Source organism: Epinephelus lanceolatus, chromosome 14 (genome assembly GCF_041903045.1).
Source record: "Epinephelus lanceolatus isolate andai-2023 chromosome 14, ASM4190304v1, whole genome shotgun sequence".
Taxonomy (NCBI): domain Eukaryota; kingdom Metazoa; phylum Chordata; class Actinopteri; order Perciformes; family Serranidae; genus Epinephelus; species Epinephelus lanceolatus.
Window position 1 is genome coordinate 39,978,107 of NC_135747.1, and position 18,968 is coordinate 39,997,074.

An 18,968-nucleotide genomic window follows, 5' to 3' on the forward strand; every position below is an offset into this window, starting at 1 on the left:
CATGCTAACCTGTGCCAGAGAGTTGATGCTACCAGATGGTTAAGGATCAGCACTCTTCCTCTATAGGACATCTGAGGAAGCAACCACTTCCACTTAGCCAACTTCCAGTCCACTTTCTCTGCCACTCCCTCCTAGTTTTTCTTCGCAGTATCCTCATCTCCCAGGTAAACCCCCAGGTATTTAAAACCCCCTTAATCTTAGCAATAAGTCCAGGGCTGAGGACGAACCTTTCTAGCATAGGTAACGGTGCTCAACCCGGTCAAATGCTTTGTCTTGGTCCAAAGAAATCAGACCAACAACCAAACCCAATGAACCAGAGACGTCCAAAATATCTCTAATTAATGACACATTGTCAACAATAGGTCTGGGTCCAATGAATTACTTGGTCCATCACCTTTTTCAATCTATTGGACAGGGCTTTTGACACTATCTTGTAGTCCACACACAACAGCGAGACTGGACGCCAGTTCTTAATATCTTGGAGATCACCTTTCTTCGGTAATGAGGTCAAAACTGCTCTCCTGCAGCTCTGAGGCAGAGATGACTCCTCGAAACTCTCTGTGAAAACTTCAGAAAAGTCACCACCCAGCTCAGGCCAAAACTCTTTATAAAACTCTGGTGGGAGTCCATCAATTTCCGGGGCCTCCCCCCCCCGCCTGCATACCTTGTAATGTCATAAACAGCTCTTCAGTTGTCAGAGGACCCTCCAGCTCTTTGTTGCTCTCCTCTGCGACCCTGGGCAACCCATCACAGAAGGAGTCAAAAGCTGCCTGGTCTTCAATGTACTCAGTGGTGTACAGGTGAGAATAAAAATCCACGGCCCTCTGCCGGATCTCACTAGCGTCACTCAGCAGCTGTCTTGTATTTGAACGCAGTGCATGGATGAATCTGCTCTGTCCATTTTTTTTTCCAAATTGAAGAAGAACTTGGAAGGTGAGTCCATCTCAGCAGCACTCTGAAAACGAAACCGGACCAATGCTCCCTGTGCTTTAGAGCCCAGCACAGCAGGTCAGCCAATAAGGCTTTTTTGGATTTGAGGTCCTCAAAACAACCTAGATTTCCTGTGGACTCCGCAGAACCCTGCAGCTCCACTATACCGATCTCTAGATCTCTAATAGACTTGGTGATGTCACGAGAGACATTGAGAGTATATTGTTGACAAAGCTGCTTGATTTCCACTTTACCACAATCCCACCATTGCCTCAGTGAAGCAAAATCTGTTTTTCTATTTCTAAACCCTTTCCAAAAAACATTAAAAGTTTACTTAAAATGTACATCTGAAAGCAGGGCAGTATTAAAACGCCAGTAAGCAGACTTGTGTTTTACATTGGCAATAAAAACACTACAAGACACCATAGAGTGATCAGAGAACCCTACAGGCAGTATTTGGCACTTTTTAAAAGTGCCAAAATGATGTTTAAAACAGTAAAGTCTATCTAATCTGCTCACAGAAATTAAATTCTCCCTACTGCTGACAAAGGTGTACTGTCGGTTTTTATCATGCATTTCTCTCCACACATCAGTCAAATTCTGTGTCTCCACCACTTGCCTCATCACATGTTTTGAAGCAGCATGAGGCTCTATGTGGTTTCTATCCAGCCGTTCATTCTCAGTCTCCTGCCAAGAATAAAAACTTTTCAGGCTCACAATTGCTCAAAACTGTACTGATTTCATTTAGGAAAACAACTCTTTCAGCTCCATTATTCGGTGCATAGACATTGATAAAAACAAGAGTAAAGTTTTCGTACTCTGTTCTAACGACCATCAGTCTGCCCTTTACTACTTCTTCCACCACATAAGACTTTGGTAGGAAGTTTTTAGAGAAAAGGAGAGCTACTCCTCCACTGACTGTACTTAGATGGCTAAGAACCACCTCTCCATCCCATTCCCTCTTCCAGTCAGTCTCATTTACACTGTTACTGTGTGTTTCCTGAACAAACATTACATTAATGCTCTTCAGTTTCATGAGTTCAAACAAACATGATCTTTTCCTCACATCCCTTGCTCCATTTAAACTGAGCGTGGAAACTCTAAATTCACTCATCAAAGCTGATGTGAGGAAAAACACACATAAAAACATCATTTTCAGCAAAGTGCAAGTTTGAGCCTCCACTCTCATTACTACTGAGTTGTCTTCTCACTTTCAAAACAACTTTCCTTAACCTAAAAAAATCCTGATCAGTCAGACATGATTCCTCTTTATTCCTCATATGGAATCTGGCTGAGTTGTAGAAACCCTCTATGTTAGGAAAATATTCCTCTAGTTTAACTCCCTTTATGTTTTTTGTCTCCTGAAGAAAAGATTTTATACTTTCAGCAGTGTAAGCCTTTCTTTCCTGACTACTAGTCATTTTGATAAGAGACACATCACTACTGTCAGACACACACTCTTCCTCGCTCTCACTGCTGTCTGACTGCACTTGTGTTTCACCTGTCTGCCTGTCTTTCTGTCTGTCCAACAACACTCTACTCGACTGTGCATCACTGTACACATTTTTATTTTTGTTAATACATTTACGTGGAACAGGTGTTTTCATCATCCAAGCATCTTTAGCCTGTTCACTCCATGCGTCCCCAGTCCCACCTGTCTCCTCCGCCTGCATCTCACCAAGCTCACCTGTCTTTTCTATCTGTGTCTCACCAAGTTCACCATTGCTCTTCACTTGTGTCTCACACACACAATTTACACTTGTTTCTTGCTCATCACCAACCTGACTTTCATCTTCAACACATTCTTTCTCACCATCTAGCTCCGTAACAGCCCCCCACTGCTTGTCGGCACCAGGCCGCAGCTCAGCGGTGCGCTGCGCTCCGGACCCGGCAGCCTGTGCCGTGGTGCCTGGACATCCGCTACCTCGGATCAGTCGGAGCCAGTTTCTTCGATTTAGGACAGGCCTTAACAGTGTGTCCCTCTTCACTGCAACCAAAACACTTCATCAGTGAAGAGGTGGCAAACAAAACATAGTCAAAATCGTCCACTTTAACGTGGAAGCGCAAATTGAGCTCTTCATTGCGATTGTTTAGAGTCATATACAGCTGTCTTCTGTGAGACACCACATGTTTCAATAACAGCGATTTACACCCAGAAGGAATCATCTTAATCGGAGAAACTATCTTCCCGTGCCGAGAGAGTTCTCAACTAAGAAATGCATCTGTTATGAATGGAGGGACATTTGACAGGATTACCTTTGTTGCTGGCTGCGTTAGCGGTAGCACTGACACAAAGCTTTCATTGATAGAAATACCTGTCACTATGAGCTGGTTCACTTTCTCCACCTGATCCAGAAACAAAACCACGCCACCATTCATCCGAGCCGCCGACTTCACACTGCTGTGGCCGATTTACCTCTCCAACAGCCAGGCTGACCTCCTCCACATTGTACTGAAGGCCCGCACGACCTTGATGCCATGCCTCCTAGTCAGCCTGGAGAAATCTCCATTCACCATGGCGTGTCAGACGCCGACCAGCGATTACGCTGGAGGGCACAAAACACACCAACAAACCCCTCTCACCTCACCAAACAAAACCCAAAAACTAACAATAAACTTATTAAACTTATTGCCACAAATTATACTACATTAAACAAAGATTTGGGTGTAGCCCTGTTAAAAGCCAATGTGTGAGTGAGTCCATGTGAATGTGATATGTGTTGCAAAGGGTCTGGATTAGTGCTGTGGATGTTTAGTTGCATGCAAGACTCTGTCTGTGAAAAGCATTAACAATCTAACATCACTTAGCTTTGGTAAAGCCAACTAACCAATAAAAGGACTGCAATAATCACAACAGTAACTCAATAAACAGCATTAAATCACAATTGGCAAAGTTAAACAGTCTTGCTTAACCTGTGCAGTTGTGATAATGCTATGCCAGTTGTTACATTACCAATCCTTGAATGGATGGGGGAAGAGTTGCTTTGTGGTGGCTGCTTTTGTGAGCCGGCTGATGAGGGGTGGATAGAGCTGTGGTTCCAGGTGCAGTCTTTGTTGTGTCCTTTGTTCCAAAGGTGCAGATCCGAGAAAGCTGGTCGCTCGGGGTCCTTGCAGGGCTAGATGTTGGGTTTGCAACTCAACTTGGTTCACCTTGTTGCTGGAAAGGTAGTTGCGAACCTTGTGTTTGCACACTAACTTCTCTGGTTCCAGGTTTATCTCCTGCTATGAGTAAGGGAAAGTCGTGGTCCAGGAGAAAGAGAGAAAGAGGTCTCAGGAGCAGACGCCGGGATCCGAGTTGGTCGGCCACTCAGAGGAAGAAGGCATCTGGGCCAGTTAAGGACCCAGGAGAAAGAGACGTCTGAGCTGGTCAACAGCTCAGGAGAAAAAACAAAGACTGTGTGAGAAAGCAGGACTTCTTTTATAGTTGCCTGTTGACATCACTGAGTCACATGACACTGTAAAAGTACTGTCAAATCAAGTTTGGACACTGGTCTCTCACTTAGGTTTGAGGTGGGGCATCCTGTGGAGATAAGGGCCAAATAGCTGCTCTTTGTTTGATGAACAAAGAACAAAGAACCCTTACATGTCCAGTTTAGATCTGCACAAATGACAAATCGTCTGTGGTCCAGTGAATCACAACAAACTTGCTGCATATTTTGGACAAAAATATAATTATGACAAGTTTAGACAAAATAAAAGCTGGCACAAAAGCCATATATATCCCAGATATCCCACAAATGTGACAAGGGAGGTCGGTGAATGCAAATGAATTGATCACAAAGTGGATGTCACATTGTATTATAAATTGATGTTTGCACAGTTCATCTGCTGTTTGTTATCGTACTTTGATGTCTAAATACTAAGTGTAAACTGTATGTATTGTGTACACTCAAAATTAAAACAATGGAATAAAGAATGAAGCACTTTTCTAATTTTGCAAAAATCCCACAATACAAGACTTTATCTCTGTAATTTTACCATCTGTGTGCTGTACAGCACAACAAAACCTGTCAGTGATGCAAAATGTAAGTAAACATGTTCATGTAGAGTAATAAATATAATCCAGCCTAGGTTATTGAGGCCAATGAGAAAGGTGACCAGCGAGCATTCTTAGTGTCTGCAAATTTGGAGATAATTGTGTCCAATTAAAAAAATGCATAACTCAAAATGTGACAAAAAAGCTAACATGTCAAACATGAACAAATGTGATTTGTATCTAAAACCACACCTTGGGCAGATCTGTATTTGCATGCTTTGTTTCAGGCAATACCAAAACCAAATGATAAAAAATATTTCATGCCACAATTGCTGATGCAACATGATCTCACAGAAAAATGTGAAATGACCACCATCTTTGAACACCCCATCACGTACTGGTGGCACCTGTGGTGTTGAAATTACATGATGGCACCATGCTTGGGTTTAGGCACCAAAAATATTTGGTTAGGTTTAGAAAAAGATTGTGTTTTGTGTTAAAATAACTACATTTAACTACATGTAAGGGATGTAAGTATATTGTAAAGTGACATAAGTACTTCATGTAATGTGACGTTACTACTTAAAAGATTAAAGTACGCTGAGTACAGATACATAAAAGAGGACTTTTACTTTCACACAGGACACAAACAACATGGTTGAAAATCGTGTGTCTGTTTGACCCATCCTCCACCCCGACCTCCTGACCACCTCTCACTCTTTGTTTTACTTATGACATTGCAACCATAGACTGTTTATGAAGGTGGACAACATGACAGCTCCCCAAAAGTGAAGCGAAAACATTTTGATTGGTCCCTGGTGGCTGGCTGCAGCGTAGCTCATTAAAATTTTTCCCAAAGATGGTTTCTGTCATTTTGGGTAGTTCTTATCATGCTGACGGATGACAAGCCTTAAGACCCTGATTATGCTTTATTTTGAAGCTTGTGAGTTTTTATCGAATGGTGTTGCCTTGGCTGCACGGAAAATTTCAGTGTTTTGACTGGAGGCAGGAGGTTGTTGTAATTTGACTTTACACCGTCCAAGCTGTCTTGAATTTCACGTGCTGGATACGAGAGTCCACTCAACTCAACTCAACTTTATTTATAGAGCACTTTAAGAACAACCACAGCTGAAACAAAGTGCTGTACAAAAATAAAAACATAAGACAAACAATAAAAACAATAAAAACAAAACAGTAAAACAAGAGCAGAGTCTAACGCTGGGATAAAAGCCAAGGAGTAAAAATGGGTTTTAAGACTGGTTTTAAAAACGGACAGTGAGGGGGCCAGTCTAATGTGGACAGGTAAATCATTCCACAATCTGAGAGCCGCTACAGAAAAGGCTCTATCCCCTCTGAGCTTCCGCTTAGACCTCAGAACATCCAGGAGCAGAATGGGCGTAATGTGTTCCCTCTTACGTGCTCCAGTTAAGAGCCGAGCAGTGGCGTTCTGAACCAACTGAAGACGTACGAGGGAAGACTGGCTGACTCCAAAATAAAGTACATCACAGTAATCCAGCCGGGACGTGATGAAGGCATGGGTTACTATCTCAAAGTGCTGTTGTGCAAGAAAAGGTTTAACCTTTGCCAGCTGCCTAAGGTGAAAGAAGCTGGACTTAACCACTGCACCAATTTGACGCTACAATTTAAAACCACTGTCCATCTCAAAACCCAAGTTAGAAACTGTTGGCTTCTAAAGACATCTACATTATCAAATTGACTTATAGTCATTGCACCACTGTGCCACCCATTAACAGCAGGAAGTCAGGAGATGGGGGCTGAGGAGGAGGATGAGTTGAGATGAAATTCTGTTTTTTAAAAGTGGCTGGACTACCACATGTTTGACAGATTTGGGAACATGGCTGGTTTCCACAGAGCTATTGATAGTTGAGAGAATACTGGGACCAATGGTATTAATTACTTCTTTGAAGAGTTTGGTTGGTATAATATCAAGAGAGCCCTGCTCTGCACATTTAGAGGCAGATGCTTCAAGACAAGGGGTGGGAGTGGGACAGTGGTGTAGTGGTAGTTGATGAGATGGGTGTACTACTAGGTAGATAGGTAGGTTACCAATGACGAAGTGGGCATACGCTCCTATATATTACAATGGCTGTTTAGCTGATAGGTGGGTATACTGTCACTGGATAGAAAAAGAAGTGGGTATACCCCGTAAACCTGAGTATACCCTCCACTACACCACTGGGGTGGGGGAGATAACAGAGTTTAACACACTAAAAAGTATCCTGGGGTTATGACAGTTAATATGATCAGAGAAATATTGGGCCCTGGCATTTATGACTGCTAGCTGGTATTTCTTCAGCAGATCCTTCAACATTTGAAATGAGACCTTCAGTTTATCACGCTTCCACCTTCGCTCTGCTCTGTGTATTATACTGCACAAACTCTGAACAAACACACTTTCCTAAAAGGCATCAGAGTACTGTAAAGCTTGTACTGCAAAGGAAGATTAGTGGGTTAGTGGGATATGTCGAGGCTGAAGAGTCTAAAAAGTTTTCCGTGTCACGAGGGTGGCTCTGTTTTAATCTGGCTAGATCATTGTATTTATGCTGCACAGCTAGCCTAGTCAAAAACAGAGATTTGACATAAAAATGGCAAAAAACTACCCAACCCTTTTGGAAATAGTCTCTCTGTATTAAATAGTCAATCTATGAGCAGTACAGATCCTCAGCTGAGGGAACATGTGTTATGACCTGGCTCTGAAGCCGCAACCAGAAACGAGAGCAGAGAGGGGATCAGTGCCAAATAGTGCTTAGTTTATTTATGAAAGTAAAACAAAAGAAGGCAAAAGGTCCATTTCAGACACCAGCGGTGCAGGAGCACCCCCATGCCCCACGGAAGGAACACGTGTGTAGCTTCAGCGGTGGCCACAAGGTATCTGAGGAAGGAGGGATATATGGTCGAGCACATCACCAGGCCCAGGTGCAGCTCATCACCTGATGACGACGACCCCGGCTCGGACCAGAACCTGCCAGGAAGACAACAGCACACAGTACCACGCAGAGGAGTGGAGGGGTCGTCACACATGTAATAATTGCAAACTTGACAGCCATAATGTTAACTTTACATGAGTGATGCCACTGAATGAAGCTATGCAATGACAGAAGTGCTGACTGTATATATTGCTTTTTTTTCCGCCATGGCAACTACATACAGAAAATCTGAGCAAGAATATTGTGTCCATTTATTTGTGAGGTTGTTGTTACTCTCACTATACTCTGGTCCATTTCTTCATGCTGGCTCTAAAAGAAACCTTCTTTAAAATCACAGGTAGCACATTAATGGTTTACCATATTATTAATGAGTTCGTACAACCAGTGCATGAGAACAGCCTGTCACATTTCAGTGCAGTCCATCAGGAATGTGAGCTTGCGCATTGTGTTGCCACAACAGTTGAGCTAGGCTCGTCTCTTTCGCTGGGCAACAATATTAATAATTTTCCTTGAGCCCTCTGCACTGGCACCTGTGCTGTGTGGCCTCTTTGAAATCAGTAAGGGCTGTTCCATAACTTCCTGTTGATGGTCTGCTTAGGTGACTTAAAACAGGGCAAAGAGGTAAGACAAGGTAAAGAAAACAAGAGTGTAGATTCACATAGAGCAGAAACACTGGGTTCCAGTAAAAGTGATGAAGATGATGTGCAGAGTGAGGGAGGCGGGGCATCTGAGTCCAACAGAGACCGAGACAAAAAGGAGGAGAGGAATTTCGAAAGCTTAAGATGTACTTTGGTTATATGACTCAGATTTGTTGAGGAAGCTGCCAGAGCTGCAGCTCTCTGAAGATGGAGGAGCTCTGCTTTCCACAACTGCTCAACACCTCCTGCAGAAAGCCCACCTCTCCTTGGGCCAACTTTGTGCTCCTTAACATTGTGCTGTACTTTATCTCTCTGCTCACTGTGGCTCTTAACCTCCTTGTCATCATCTCAGTCTCCCACTTCAGGCAAAGATTAACTTAAAAATGTCAACAGCTTCTGCAGATTAGAAGAACTGTCTTTGAGTTGGTACTGAATAATGTTGTACCTTGGAAATGTATTTAAGACACATTTGACTTGTATTCTGCCCTTTTGCACAAACTTAACTGTGATTTTGACACCAGATATTGCAGTTAGATGTCCACATTTAACCATATTGAAACTGCAGATGTTGTCGATCAGAAAACATTTCATTATATCTGTTGTTTTTACAACTGTTTTAGTCAATTAGATTTGGGGACTTGTTGGGTTTATGAGTTTTTCTTCTTTCTCTCCAGGCAGCTCCACACACCCACCAACATCCTCCTCCTCTCTCTGGCTGTCTCAGACTTTCTCGTGGGCCTCCTGGTGATACCAGGAGAAGTCCTGCTAAAAACATACTGCTGGTTTCTTGGTGACCTCATGTGTTTGCTCTATTATTATGTGTCCATCATCATTGTGTGTTCTTCGATAGGAAACATGGTGCTCATATCAGTCGACCGCTATGTGGCTATTTGTGACCCTCTGCATTACACCACCAGAGTCACTGTGAAAAGAGTTAAACTGTGTGTGTGTCTGTGTTGGCTCTGTGCTGTTTCTTACTGCAGTCTCTTGTTAAAGGATGACCTGACTCAACCAGGCAGGTATAATTCCTGCCATGGAGAGTGTGTGATTGTCATTAACCACACTGCAGGAGCTGTTGACCTTGTTGTAACCTTTATTGTTCCCATTTCTGTCATTGTCGTTCTGTACATGAGAGTATTTGTTGTGGCTGTGTCTCAGGCTCGTGCCATGCGCTCTCACATCACAGCTGTCACTCTCCAGCTTTCAGTGAATCAACAAACAAAGAAATCTGAGCTGAAAGCAGCCAGGACTCTTGGTGTTCTTGTAGTTGTGTTTCTAATATGTTTCTGCCCATTTTACGGTGTCACTCTTGCAGGTGATGCCATGGTCAGTGCTTCATCTGCATCATTTGTGCTTTATCTGTTCTTTTTGAACTCATGTCTAAACCCCTTGATCTATGCCTTGTTTTATTCCTGGTTTAGAAAAGCAGTTAAACTCATTGTCAGTCTTCAGATTCTGCAGCCTGGCTCCTGTGAGACCAACATACTGTAGAGAGGCTGTGGAGTGACTGAAATGAGGCCTGCTCCACCAAGGTTTTGATTTGAAAATCACAAAAATTGAAGTAAAATCTCTGTATATAGTACTGTATATAAGCAGTATATGAGAAAATTGTGCATTGCTCTACTCGGTGTCAGTTTCATGTAAAGATTCCAACTTGCTGTGATGCGGAAATCTACAACAAATCTATGCATCACATGGGGACACCTAATGTTGGGATCTATGACTCATCGAGGCAGCACCATTTTTTGGGACTTAAGCCAGAATTCCACTGGATGCATGTCCGTTGCAGAACGGCAGCGCTGGTTATCTGCTACGTACTCCGCCGTCCGTCAACACCCACCGGCTGCGTTTGCTGTGCGGTGCGGTGCAGCTCTGCTGGAAGACATCTCGGTGCACCTCCATGATTAGTATCTCCTCATCCATGGTGTCAACAGGGTGAAATGATGTCTGAAAGCCTCTGACCTGTTGACTTCAGGCCTGCCTCTGCCCATTATGTAGTTTTCAAGGTATAGTGCAGGGAAATATGATCCGCCGTGAACACTGTGTATTTTATTTTGAAAATTAACCGGATGTTTTATTTTGTTTCTGTGCACGACTTCCTGCCCCGCACGATCTGCTCTGTGCTGAATTGCTGCGTTGTGCTCCGGTGGCCGGCAAAAATAGACGTCCTGCGTATCTGTTGCGGAGGGCTCCGGAGCGCCGCAGCTGAGACGGAGCTGGAATGCAGCACAGCCGCAGCCGGTGGAAACACACACATTGACAAGAATTAAATCCTATGGGCTCCGCTGCCGTGCTGGAGTGCAGACGCAACCAACACGCATCTGGTGGAAACTGGGGGTTAGCCTTTACATGTGCCTGACCTTGCAATAGATCTCCAATTAAGGTATAAAAACTGCTACTGGAAATAATTAATAATTATTAATGATAATTATCAATCATGTTAAATAATGTGTTCACTAAGCTATCAAGTGGAAACTTTGATTAATAACTAAGTTAATAACCATAACAAAAATTACAACAAAACACACAAATTCTAACAAACTAACTTTATGCAAGCAAGTGTGTGTATGTGTGTGTGTGTGTGTGTGTGTGTGTGTGTGTGAGTGTGAGTGAGTGAGTGAGTGAGAGAGATTTTTATTTTATCAATAAAAAATCAAAGTCAACATGACACAACCATCTTAAAACAGATGTAGAAAAAAACACAGGACAAACACCTAACCTCTCAGATCATTCTAGAGAGTGATTAAAAACCAGTGCCCCCTCAATCACACTACACAGAGCACATGTGAAGCACCACTGAGCCACAAACTCCTTTTCATAAGTGAATAAAATTTAAAATCAACTCTGATTCTGGCCTTCACCAAGGAAACAAACATTGACTGCAGCCCTTCATCCAAAACATTCTCTATCTGATTTTTCCTTGTCTTATAGATTGACAGTTTGGCCTGTCCCACCACAAAATTTAACAACTGCCACTTTCGTGTACTCTAACCTGCACCAAAAATAAAAGCAGTTCCAAACCAGATTACATTACATTTCATAAAAATAAATCAAGTCAAACAACACTTGGAGTCTGTGGCATTCTAAATAACAGTGAAAACAGTCCCTGGCAGAAAGGACACTGAGCACAGACACCGGGATTCATTTTGCACACAAAAGTGTTCATGGCCTATGCCCCCTGAAGAATTCGCCACTGCAGATCAGTGGACCTTTTGTTTAAAGGTGCTTTATAAAACACCCTCCGCACCGGTTTACACTCATCTTGTACATTTCGCCTCTCTCTCCACACAGTATCCTTTCTCCTGTCAGTCCAGTTTGGTCTATTCTGAGAACCAGCTCCAGAAAAGGGTCCCCCCATCAGGAAACTCTGTTCCATTAAAGTAGTCCCTGAACATGTCCAGTTCATCACTGGTTAGGATTTTGGTCCAGGCATTTAAAATGTCTCTGGTGTGACGACATGACTTGATGCCAAGAAGAGCAGCCACCGCTTCTGTGTTGTGAAAACTGGGACCTGCAGCCTCCACTTTGTGCTTCAGCTGAACTGCCCCAACTGAACACAAGCACTGTGTGAGGCCAGGTCTACTGTCCTTCTGAATGTCCAGCCTGGCCCCGTGGACTAGAGGCTCCTCCAGGAGCCAGAACAACGCCGCCGCAGGTTGCAGTCTTTCCCACTGAAACAAAGTCCAGGCTTTAAACAGTCCCTTATAGAAAGGAGGCAATTTACACAAACGAATCAAGTTACAATTCATTAAAAACAAAGAGGCATCTAAACCTAGACCTGCTGCTTTTCTCAAAATAACGTTTGTTACTGGCTTCCAGATCACATCATCATTTCCTGTGAGGTATCGTTGTATGAACTGTAACCTGAATGCTGCTGCTCTGCTCTTTAAATGTACTAACCCGTGCCCCCTTCATCTTTCGGCAGGTAAAGTACACTTTGATGCACCCAGTGTAAACGACCCCAAAAAAATTTCAACATGACAGACTGTACTTTTTTGCAAGAGGCCAGCAGGGGGTTCTATACATGCTAACCTGTGCCAGAGAGTTGATGCTACCAGATGGTTACGGATCAGCACTCTTCCTCTATAGGACATCTGAGGAAGCAACCACTTCCACTTAGCCAACTTTTTCTTGGTCCAAAGAAACCAGACCAACAACCAAACCCAATGAACCAGAGACGTCCAAAATATCTCTAATTAATGACACATTGTCAACAATGAATCTGCCAGGCACACAATAGGTCTGGGTCCAATGAATTACTTGGTCCATCACATTTTTCAGTCTATTGGACAGGGCTTTTGACACTATCTTGTAGTCCACACACAACAGCGAGACTGGACGCCAGTTCTTAATATCTTGGAGATCACCTTTCTTCAGTAATAGGGTCAAAACTGCTCTCCTGCAGCTCTGAGGCAGAGATGACTCCTCGAAACTCTCTGTGAAACCTTCAGAAAAGTCACCACCCAGCTCAGGCCAGAACTCTTTATAAAACTCTGGTGGGAGTCCATCAATTTCCGGGGCCTTCCCCCCCTGCATACCTTGTAACGCCATAAACAGCTCTTCAGTTGTCAGAGGACCCTCCAGCTCTTTGTTGCTCTCCTCTGCGACCCTGGGCAACCCATCACAGAAGGAGTCAAAAGCTGCCTGGTCTTCAATGTACTCAGTGGTGTACAGGTGAGAATAAAAATCCACGGCCCTCTGCCGGATCTCACTAGCGTCAGTCAGCAGCTGTCTTGTATTTGAACGCAGTGCATGGATAAATCTGCTCTGTCCATTTTTTTTTCCAAATTGAAGAAGAACTTGGAAGGTGAGTCCATCCCAGCAGCACTCTGAAAACGAGACCGGACCAATGCTCCCTGTGCTTTAGAGCCCAGCACAGCAGGTCAGCCAGTAAGGCTTTTTTGGATTTGAGGTCCTCAAAACAACCTCGATTTCCTGTGGACTCCGCAGAACCCTGCAGCTCCACTATACCAATCTCTAGATCTCTAATAGACTTGGTGATGTCATGAGAGACACTGAGAGTATATTGTTGACAAAGCTGCTTGATTTCCACTTGACCACAATCCCACCATTGCCTCAGTGAAGCAAAATCTGTTTTCCTATTTCTAAAACCTTTGCAAAAAACATTAAAAGGTTCCTTAAAATGTACATCTGAAAGCAGGGCAGTATTAAAATGCCAGTAAGCAGACTTGTGTTTTACATTGGCAATAAAAACACTACAAGACACCATAGAGTGATCAGAGAACCCTACAGGCAGTATTTGGCACTTTTTAAAAGTGCCAAAATGATGTTTAAAACAGTAAAGTCTATCTAATCTGCTCACAGAAATTAAATTCTCCCTACTGCTGACAAAGGTGTACTGTCGGTTTTTATCATGCATTTCTCTCCACACATCAGTCAAATTCTGTGTCTCCACCACTTGCCTCATCACATGTTTTGAAGCAGCATGAGGCTCTATGTGGTTTCTATCCAGCCGTTCATTCTCAGTCTCCTGCCAAGAATAAAAACTTTTCAGGCTCACAATTGCTCAAAACTGTACTGATTTCATTTAGGAAAACAACTCTTTCAGCTCCATTATTCGGTGCATAGACATTTATAAAAACAAGAGTAGAGTTTTCGTACTCTGTTCTAACGACCATCAGTCTGCCCTTTACTACTTCTTCCACCACATAAGACTTTGGTAGGAAGTTTTTAGAGAAAAGGAGAGCTACTCCTCCACTGACTGTACTTAGATGGCTAAGAACCACCTCTCCATCCCATTCCCTCTTCCAGTCAGTCTCATTTACACTGTTACTGTGTGTTTCCTGAACAAACATTACATTAATGCTCTTCAGTTTCATGAGTTCAAACAAAAATGATCTTTTCCTCACATCCCTTGCTCCATTTAAACTGAGCGTGGAAACTCTAAATTCACTCATCAAAGCTGATGTGAGGAAAAACACACATAAAAACATCATTTTAAGCAAAGTGCAAGTTCGAGCCTCCACTCTCACTACTACTGAGTTGTCTTCTCACTTTCAAAACAATTTTCCTTAACCTAAAAAAATCCTGATCAGTCAGACATGATTCCTCTTTATTCCTCATATGGAATCTGGCTGAGTTGTAGAAACCCTCTATGTTAGGAAAATATTCCTCTAGTTTAACTTCCTTTATGTTTTTTGTCTCCTGAAGAAAAGATTTTATACTTTCAGCAGTGTAAGCCTTTCTTTCCTGACTACTAGTCATTTTAATAAGAGACACATCACTACTGTCAGACACACACTCTTCCTCGCTCTCACTGCTGTCTGACTGCACTTGTGTTTTACCTGTCTGCCTGTCTTTCTGTCTGTCCAACAACACTCTACTCCACCGTGCATCACTGTACACATTTTTATTTTTGTTCCTACATTTACGTGGAACAGGTGTTTTCATCATCCACGCATCTTCAGCCTGTTCACTCCATGCGTCCCCAGTCCCACCTGTCTCCTCCGCCTGCATCTCACCAAGCTCACCTGTCTTTTCTATCTGTGTCTCATCAAGTTCACCATTGCTCTTCACTTGTGTCTCACACACACAATTTACACTTGTTTCTTGCTCATCACCGACCTGACTTTCATCTTCAACACATTCTTTCTCACCATCTAGCTCCGTAACAGCCCCCCGCTGCTCGTCGGCACCAGGCCACAGCTCAGCGGTGTGCTGCACACCGGACCCGGCAGCCTGTGCCGTGGTGCCTGGACATCTGCTACCTTCGGATCAGTTGGAGCCAGTTTCTTCGATTTAGGACAGGCCTTAACAGTGTGTCCCTCTTCACTGCAACCAAAACACTTCATCAGTGAAGAGGTGGCAAACAAAACATAGTCAAAATCGTCCACTTTAACGTGGAAGCGCAAATTAAGCTCTTCATTGCAATTGTTTAGAGTCATATACAACTGTCTTCTGTGAGACACCACATGTTTCAATAACAGCGATTTACACCCAGAAGGAATCATCTTAATCAGAGAAACTATCTTCCCGTGCCGAGAGAGTTCTCGACTAAGAAATGCATCTGTTATGAATGGAGGGACATTTGACAGGATTACCTTTGTTGCTGGCTGCGTTAGCGGTAACACTGACACAAAGCTTTCATTGATAGAAATACCTGTCACTATGAGCTGGTTCACCTTCTCCACCTGATCCAGAAACAAAACCATACCACCATTCATCCGAGCCGCCGACTTCACACTGCTGTGGCCGATTTACCTCTCCAACAGCCAGGCTGACCTCCTCCACATTGTACTGAAGGCCCGCACAACCTTGATGCCATGCCTCCTAGTCAGCCTGGAGAAATCTCCATTCACCAAGGCGTGTCAGACGCCGACCAGCGATTACGCTGGAGGGCACAAAACACACCAACAAACCCCTCTCACCTCACCAAACAAAACCCAAACACTAACAATAAACTTATTAAACTTATTGCCACAAATTATACTACATTAAACAAAGATTTGGGTGTAGCCCTGTTAAAAGTCAATGTGTGAGTGAGTCCATGTGAATGTGATATGTGTTGTAAAGGGTCTGGATTAGTGCTGTGGATGTTTAGTTGCATGCAAGACTCTGTCTGTGAAAAGCATTAACAATCTAACATCACTTAGCTTTGGTAAAGCCAACTAACCAATAAAAGGATTGCAATAATCACAACAGTAACTCAATAAACAGCATTAAATCACAACTGGCAAAGTTAAACAGTCTTGATTAACTTGTGCAGTTGTGATAATGCTATGCCAGTTGTTACATTACCAATCCTTGAATGGATGGGGGAAGAGTTGCTTTGTGGTGGCTGCTTTTGTGAGCCGGCTGATGAGGGGTGGATAGAGCTGTGGTTCCAGGTGCAGTCTTTGTTGTGTCCTTTGTTCCAAAGGTGCAGATCCAAGAAAGCCGGTCGCTCGGGGTCCTTGCAGGGCTAGATGTTGGGTTTGCAACTCAACTTGGTTCACCTTGTTGCTGGAAAGGTAGTTACGAACCTTGTGTTTGCACACTAACTTCTCTGGTTCCAGGTTTATCTCCTGCTATGAGTGAGGGAAAGTCGTGGTCCAGGAGAAAGAGAGAAAGAGGTCTCAGGAGCAGACGCTGGGATCCGAGTTGGTCGGCCACTCAGAGGAAGAAGGCATCTGGGCCAGTTAAGGGCCCAGGAGAAAGAGACGTCTGAGCTGGTCAACAGCTCAGGAGAAAAAACAAAGACTGTGTGAGAAAGCAGGACTTCTCTTATAGTTGCCTGTTGACATCACTGAGTCACATGACACTGTAAAAGTACTGTCCATTCAAGTTTGGACACTGGTCTCTCACTTAGGTTTGAGGTGGGGCATCCTGTGGAGATAAGGGCCAAATGGCTGCTCTTTGTTTGATGAACAAAGAACAAAGAACCCTTACATGTCCAGTTTAGATCTGCACAAATGACAAATCGTCTGTGGTCCAGTGAATCACAACAAACTTGCTGCATATTTTGGACAAAAATATAATTATGACAAGTTTAGACAAAATAAAAGCTGGCACAAAAGCCATATATATCCCAGATATCCCACAAATGTGACAAGGGAGGTTGGTGAATGCAAATGAATTGATCACAAAGTGGATGTCACAATGTATTATAAATTGATGTTTGCACAGTTCATCTGCTGTTTGTTATCGTACTTTGATGTCTAAATACTAAGTGTAAACTGTATGTATTGTGTACCCTCAAAATTAAAACAATGGAATAAATTTATAATTTTACCATCTGTGTGCTCTACAGCACAACAAAACCTGTCAGTGATCAGTCAGTGATGCAAAATGTAAGTAAACGTGTTCATGTAGAGTAATAAATATAATCCAGCATAGGTTAATGAGGCCAATGAGAAAGGTGACCAGCGAGCATTCTTAGTGTCTGCAAATTTGGAGATAATTGTGTCCAATTAAAAAAATGCATAACTCAAAATGTGACAAAAAAGCTTACATGTAAAATATGAACGAATGTGATTTGTATCCAAAACCACACGTTGGGCCAATTTGTATTTGCATGCTTTGTTTCAGGCAATACCAAAACCAAATAATAAAAAGTATTTCCTTGCCACAATTGCTGATGCAACATGATCTCATAGAAACATGTGAAATGACCACCATCTTTGAACACCGCATCACGTACTGGTTGCACCTGTGGTGTTGAAATTACATGATGGCAGCATGCTTGGGTTTAGGCACCAAAAGTATTTGGTTAGGTTTAGAAAAAGATTGTGTTTTGTGTTAAAATAACTTCACTTAACTACACGTAACGGATGTAAGTATATTGTAAAGTGACATAAGTACTTCATGTAATGTGACGCAACTACTCAAAAGATTAAAGTATGCTGAGTATAGAAGAAGACTTTTACTTTCACACAGGAGACAAACAGCAGTCTTTTGGTTGAAAATCTTGTGTCTGTTTGACCCATCCATCACCCTGACCTCCTGACCACCTCTCACTCTTTGTTTTACTTATGACATTGCAACCATAGATTGTTTATGAAGATGGACAACATGACAGCTCCCCAAAAGTGAAGCCAAAACATTTTGATTGGCCCCTTGTGGCTGGCTGCAGCGTAGCTCATTAAAATTTTCCCAAAGATGGTTTCTGTCATTTTGGGTAGTTCTTTTTTTCAAATAAACACAAGAAGTTTGTGCTCTAATAAAAAAAAAAAAAAGGGATCAGCACTCAGTGAATAATCCTCCTAAGCCCTACGATAAGCTATTATGGCAAGGCTTAACTATACAGACCCGTGAGCAGTGATAACTAACATGTCTTTGGGGTCATCGGGTGGGAACCTCCTTTCACCGGTGTTTCGTCTAGTTAGTCCCACGACACCTCCAGGAGGCTAGACAGTGATCTCTGGCGTCCCAGAGACACTCCCCTAATGCCAGGTCTCACTGCTCCCCACACTAACTGAACAACCTCCTTTACCTTATCTATACTACCACAGAGGAGATAGACCCAGGGAAGGAAGCCTTGTTAGGCTATCACACTCCCCCGCCGGGTTAGGCTGTACAGTCTACCTCCCCAGGACGAGCCCTCACAACAATGACACCTCCAGGAGGCTGGACAGTGATCTCAGCCCAAACAGCACTGCCAACTTCAACCAAGCCCAGAAGCAATGCTGATACTACCTTTACTAGCACATTCACCATACTCTATTTCACACGCTACATAGCATGACTACAATGTAAGCTAAAGTTAAAGGAGACAAATGAACTCACAGGATCAGCAAACACACTCACTTTGCAGCATGGTCTCAAACAAAATGGATTCAAATAGGCCACTCCCACACTTAAATAACCTTCCTCTTCCTGGATTTCCTTCTTACTTACACATGGCTTTCTCAGCCCAAACAGCACTGCCATCTTCAACCAAACCCAGGCTCCATACATGCGAGCTCCAGGCAGAAGCAATGCTGATACTAGCTTTCCTGTCACATTCACCATACTCTATTTCACACACTACATAGCATA

At 43.1% G+C, this 18,968-nt stretch overlaps 1 protein-coding gene across 1 annotated transcript; it reads left to right on the forward strand.

The window, feature by feature from the left end:
* The first annotated feature begins 7,748 nt into the window (after window positions 1-7,748).
* Window positions 7,749-9,983, forward strand: LOC144466788 (trace amine-associated receptor 13c-like). The gene is made up of 3 exons (XM_078174205.1): window positions 7,749-7,948; window positions 8,675-8,857; window positions 9,167-9,983. The coding sequence occupies exons 1-3, from the start codon at window positions 7,749-7,751 to the stop codon at window positions 9,981-9,983; spliced, it is 1,200 nt and encodes a 399-aa protein (XP_078030331.1).
* Window positions 9,984-18,968: the final 8,985 nt, after the last annotated feature.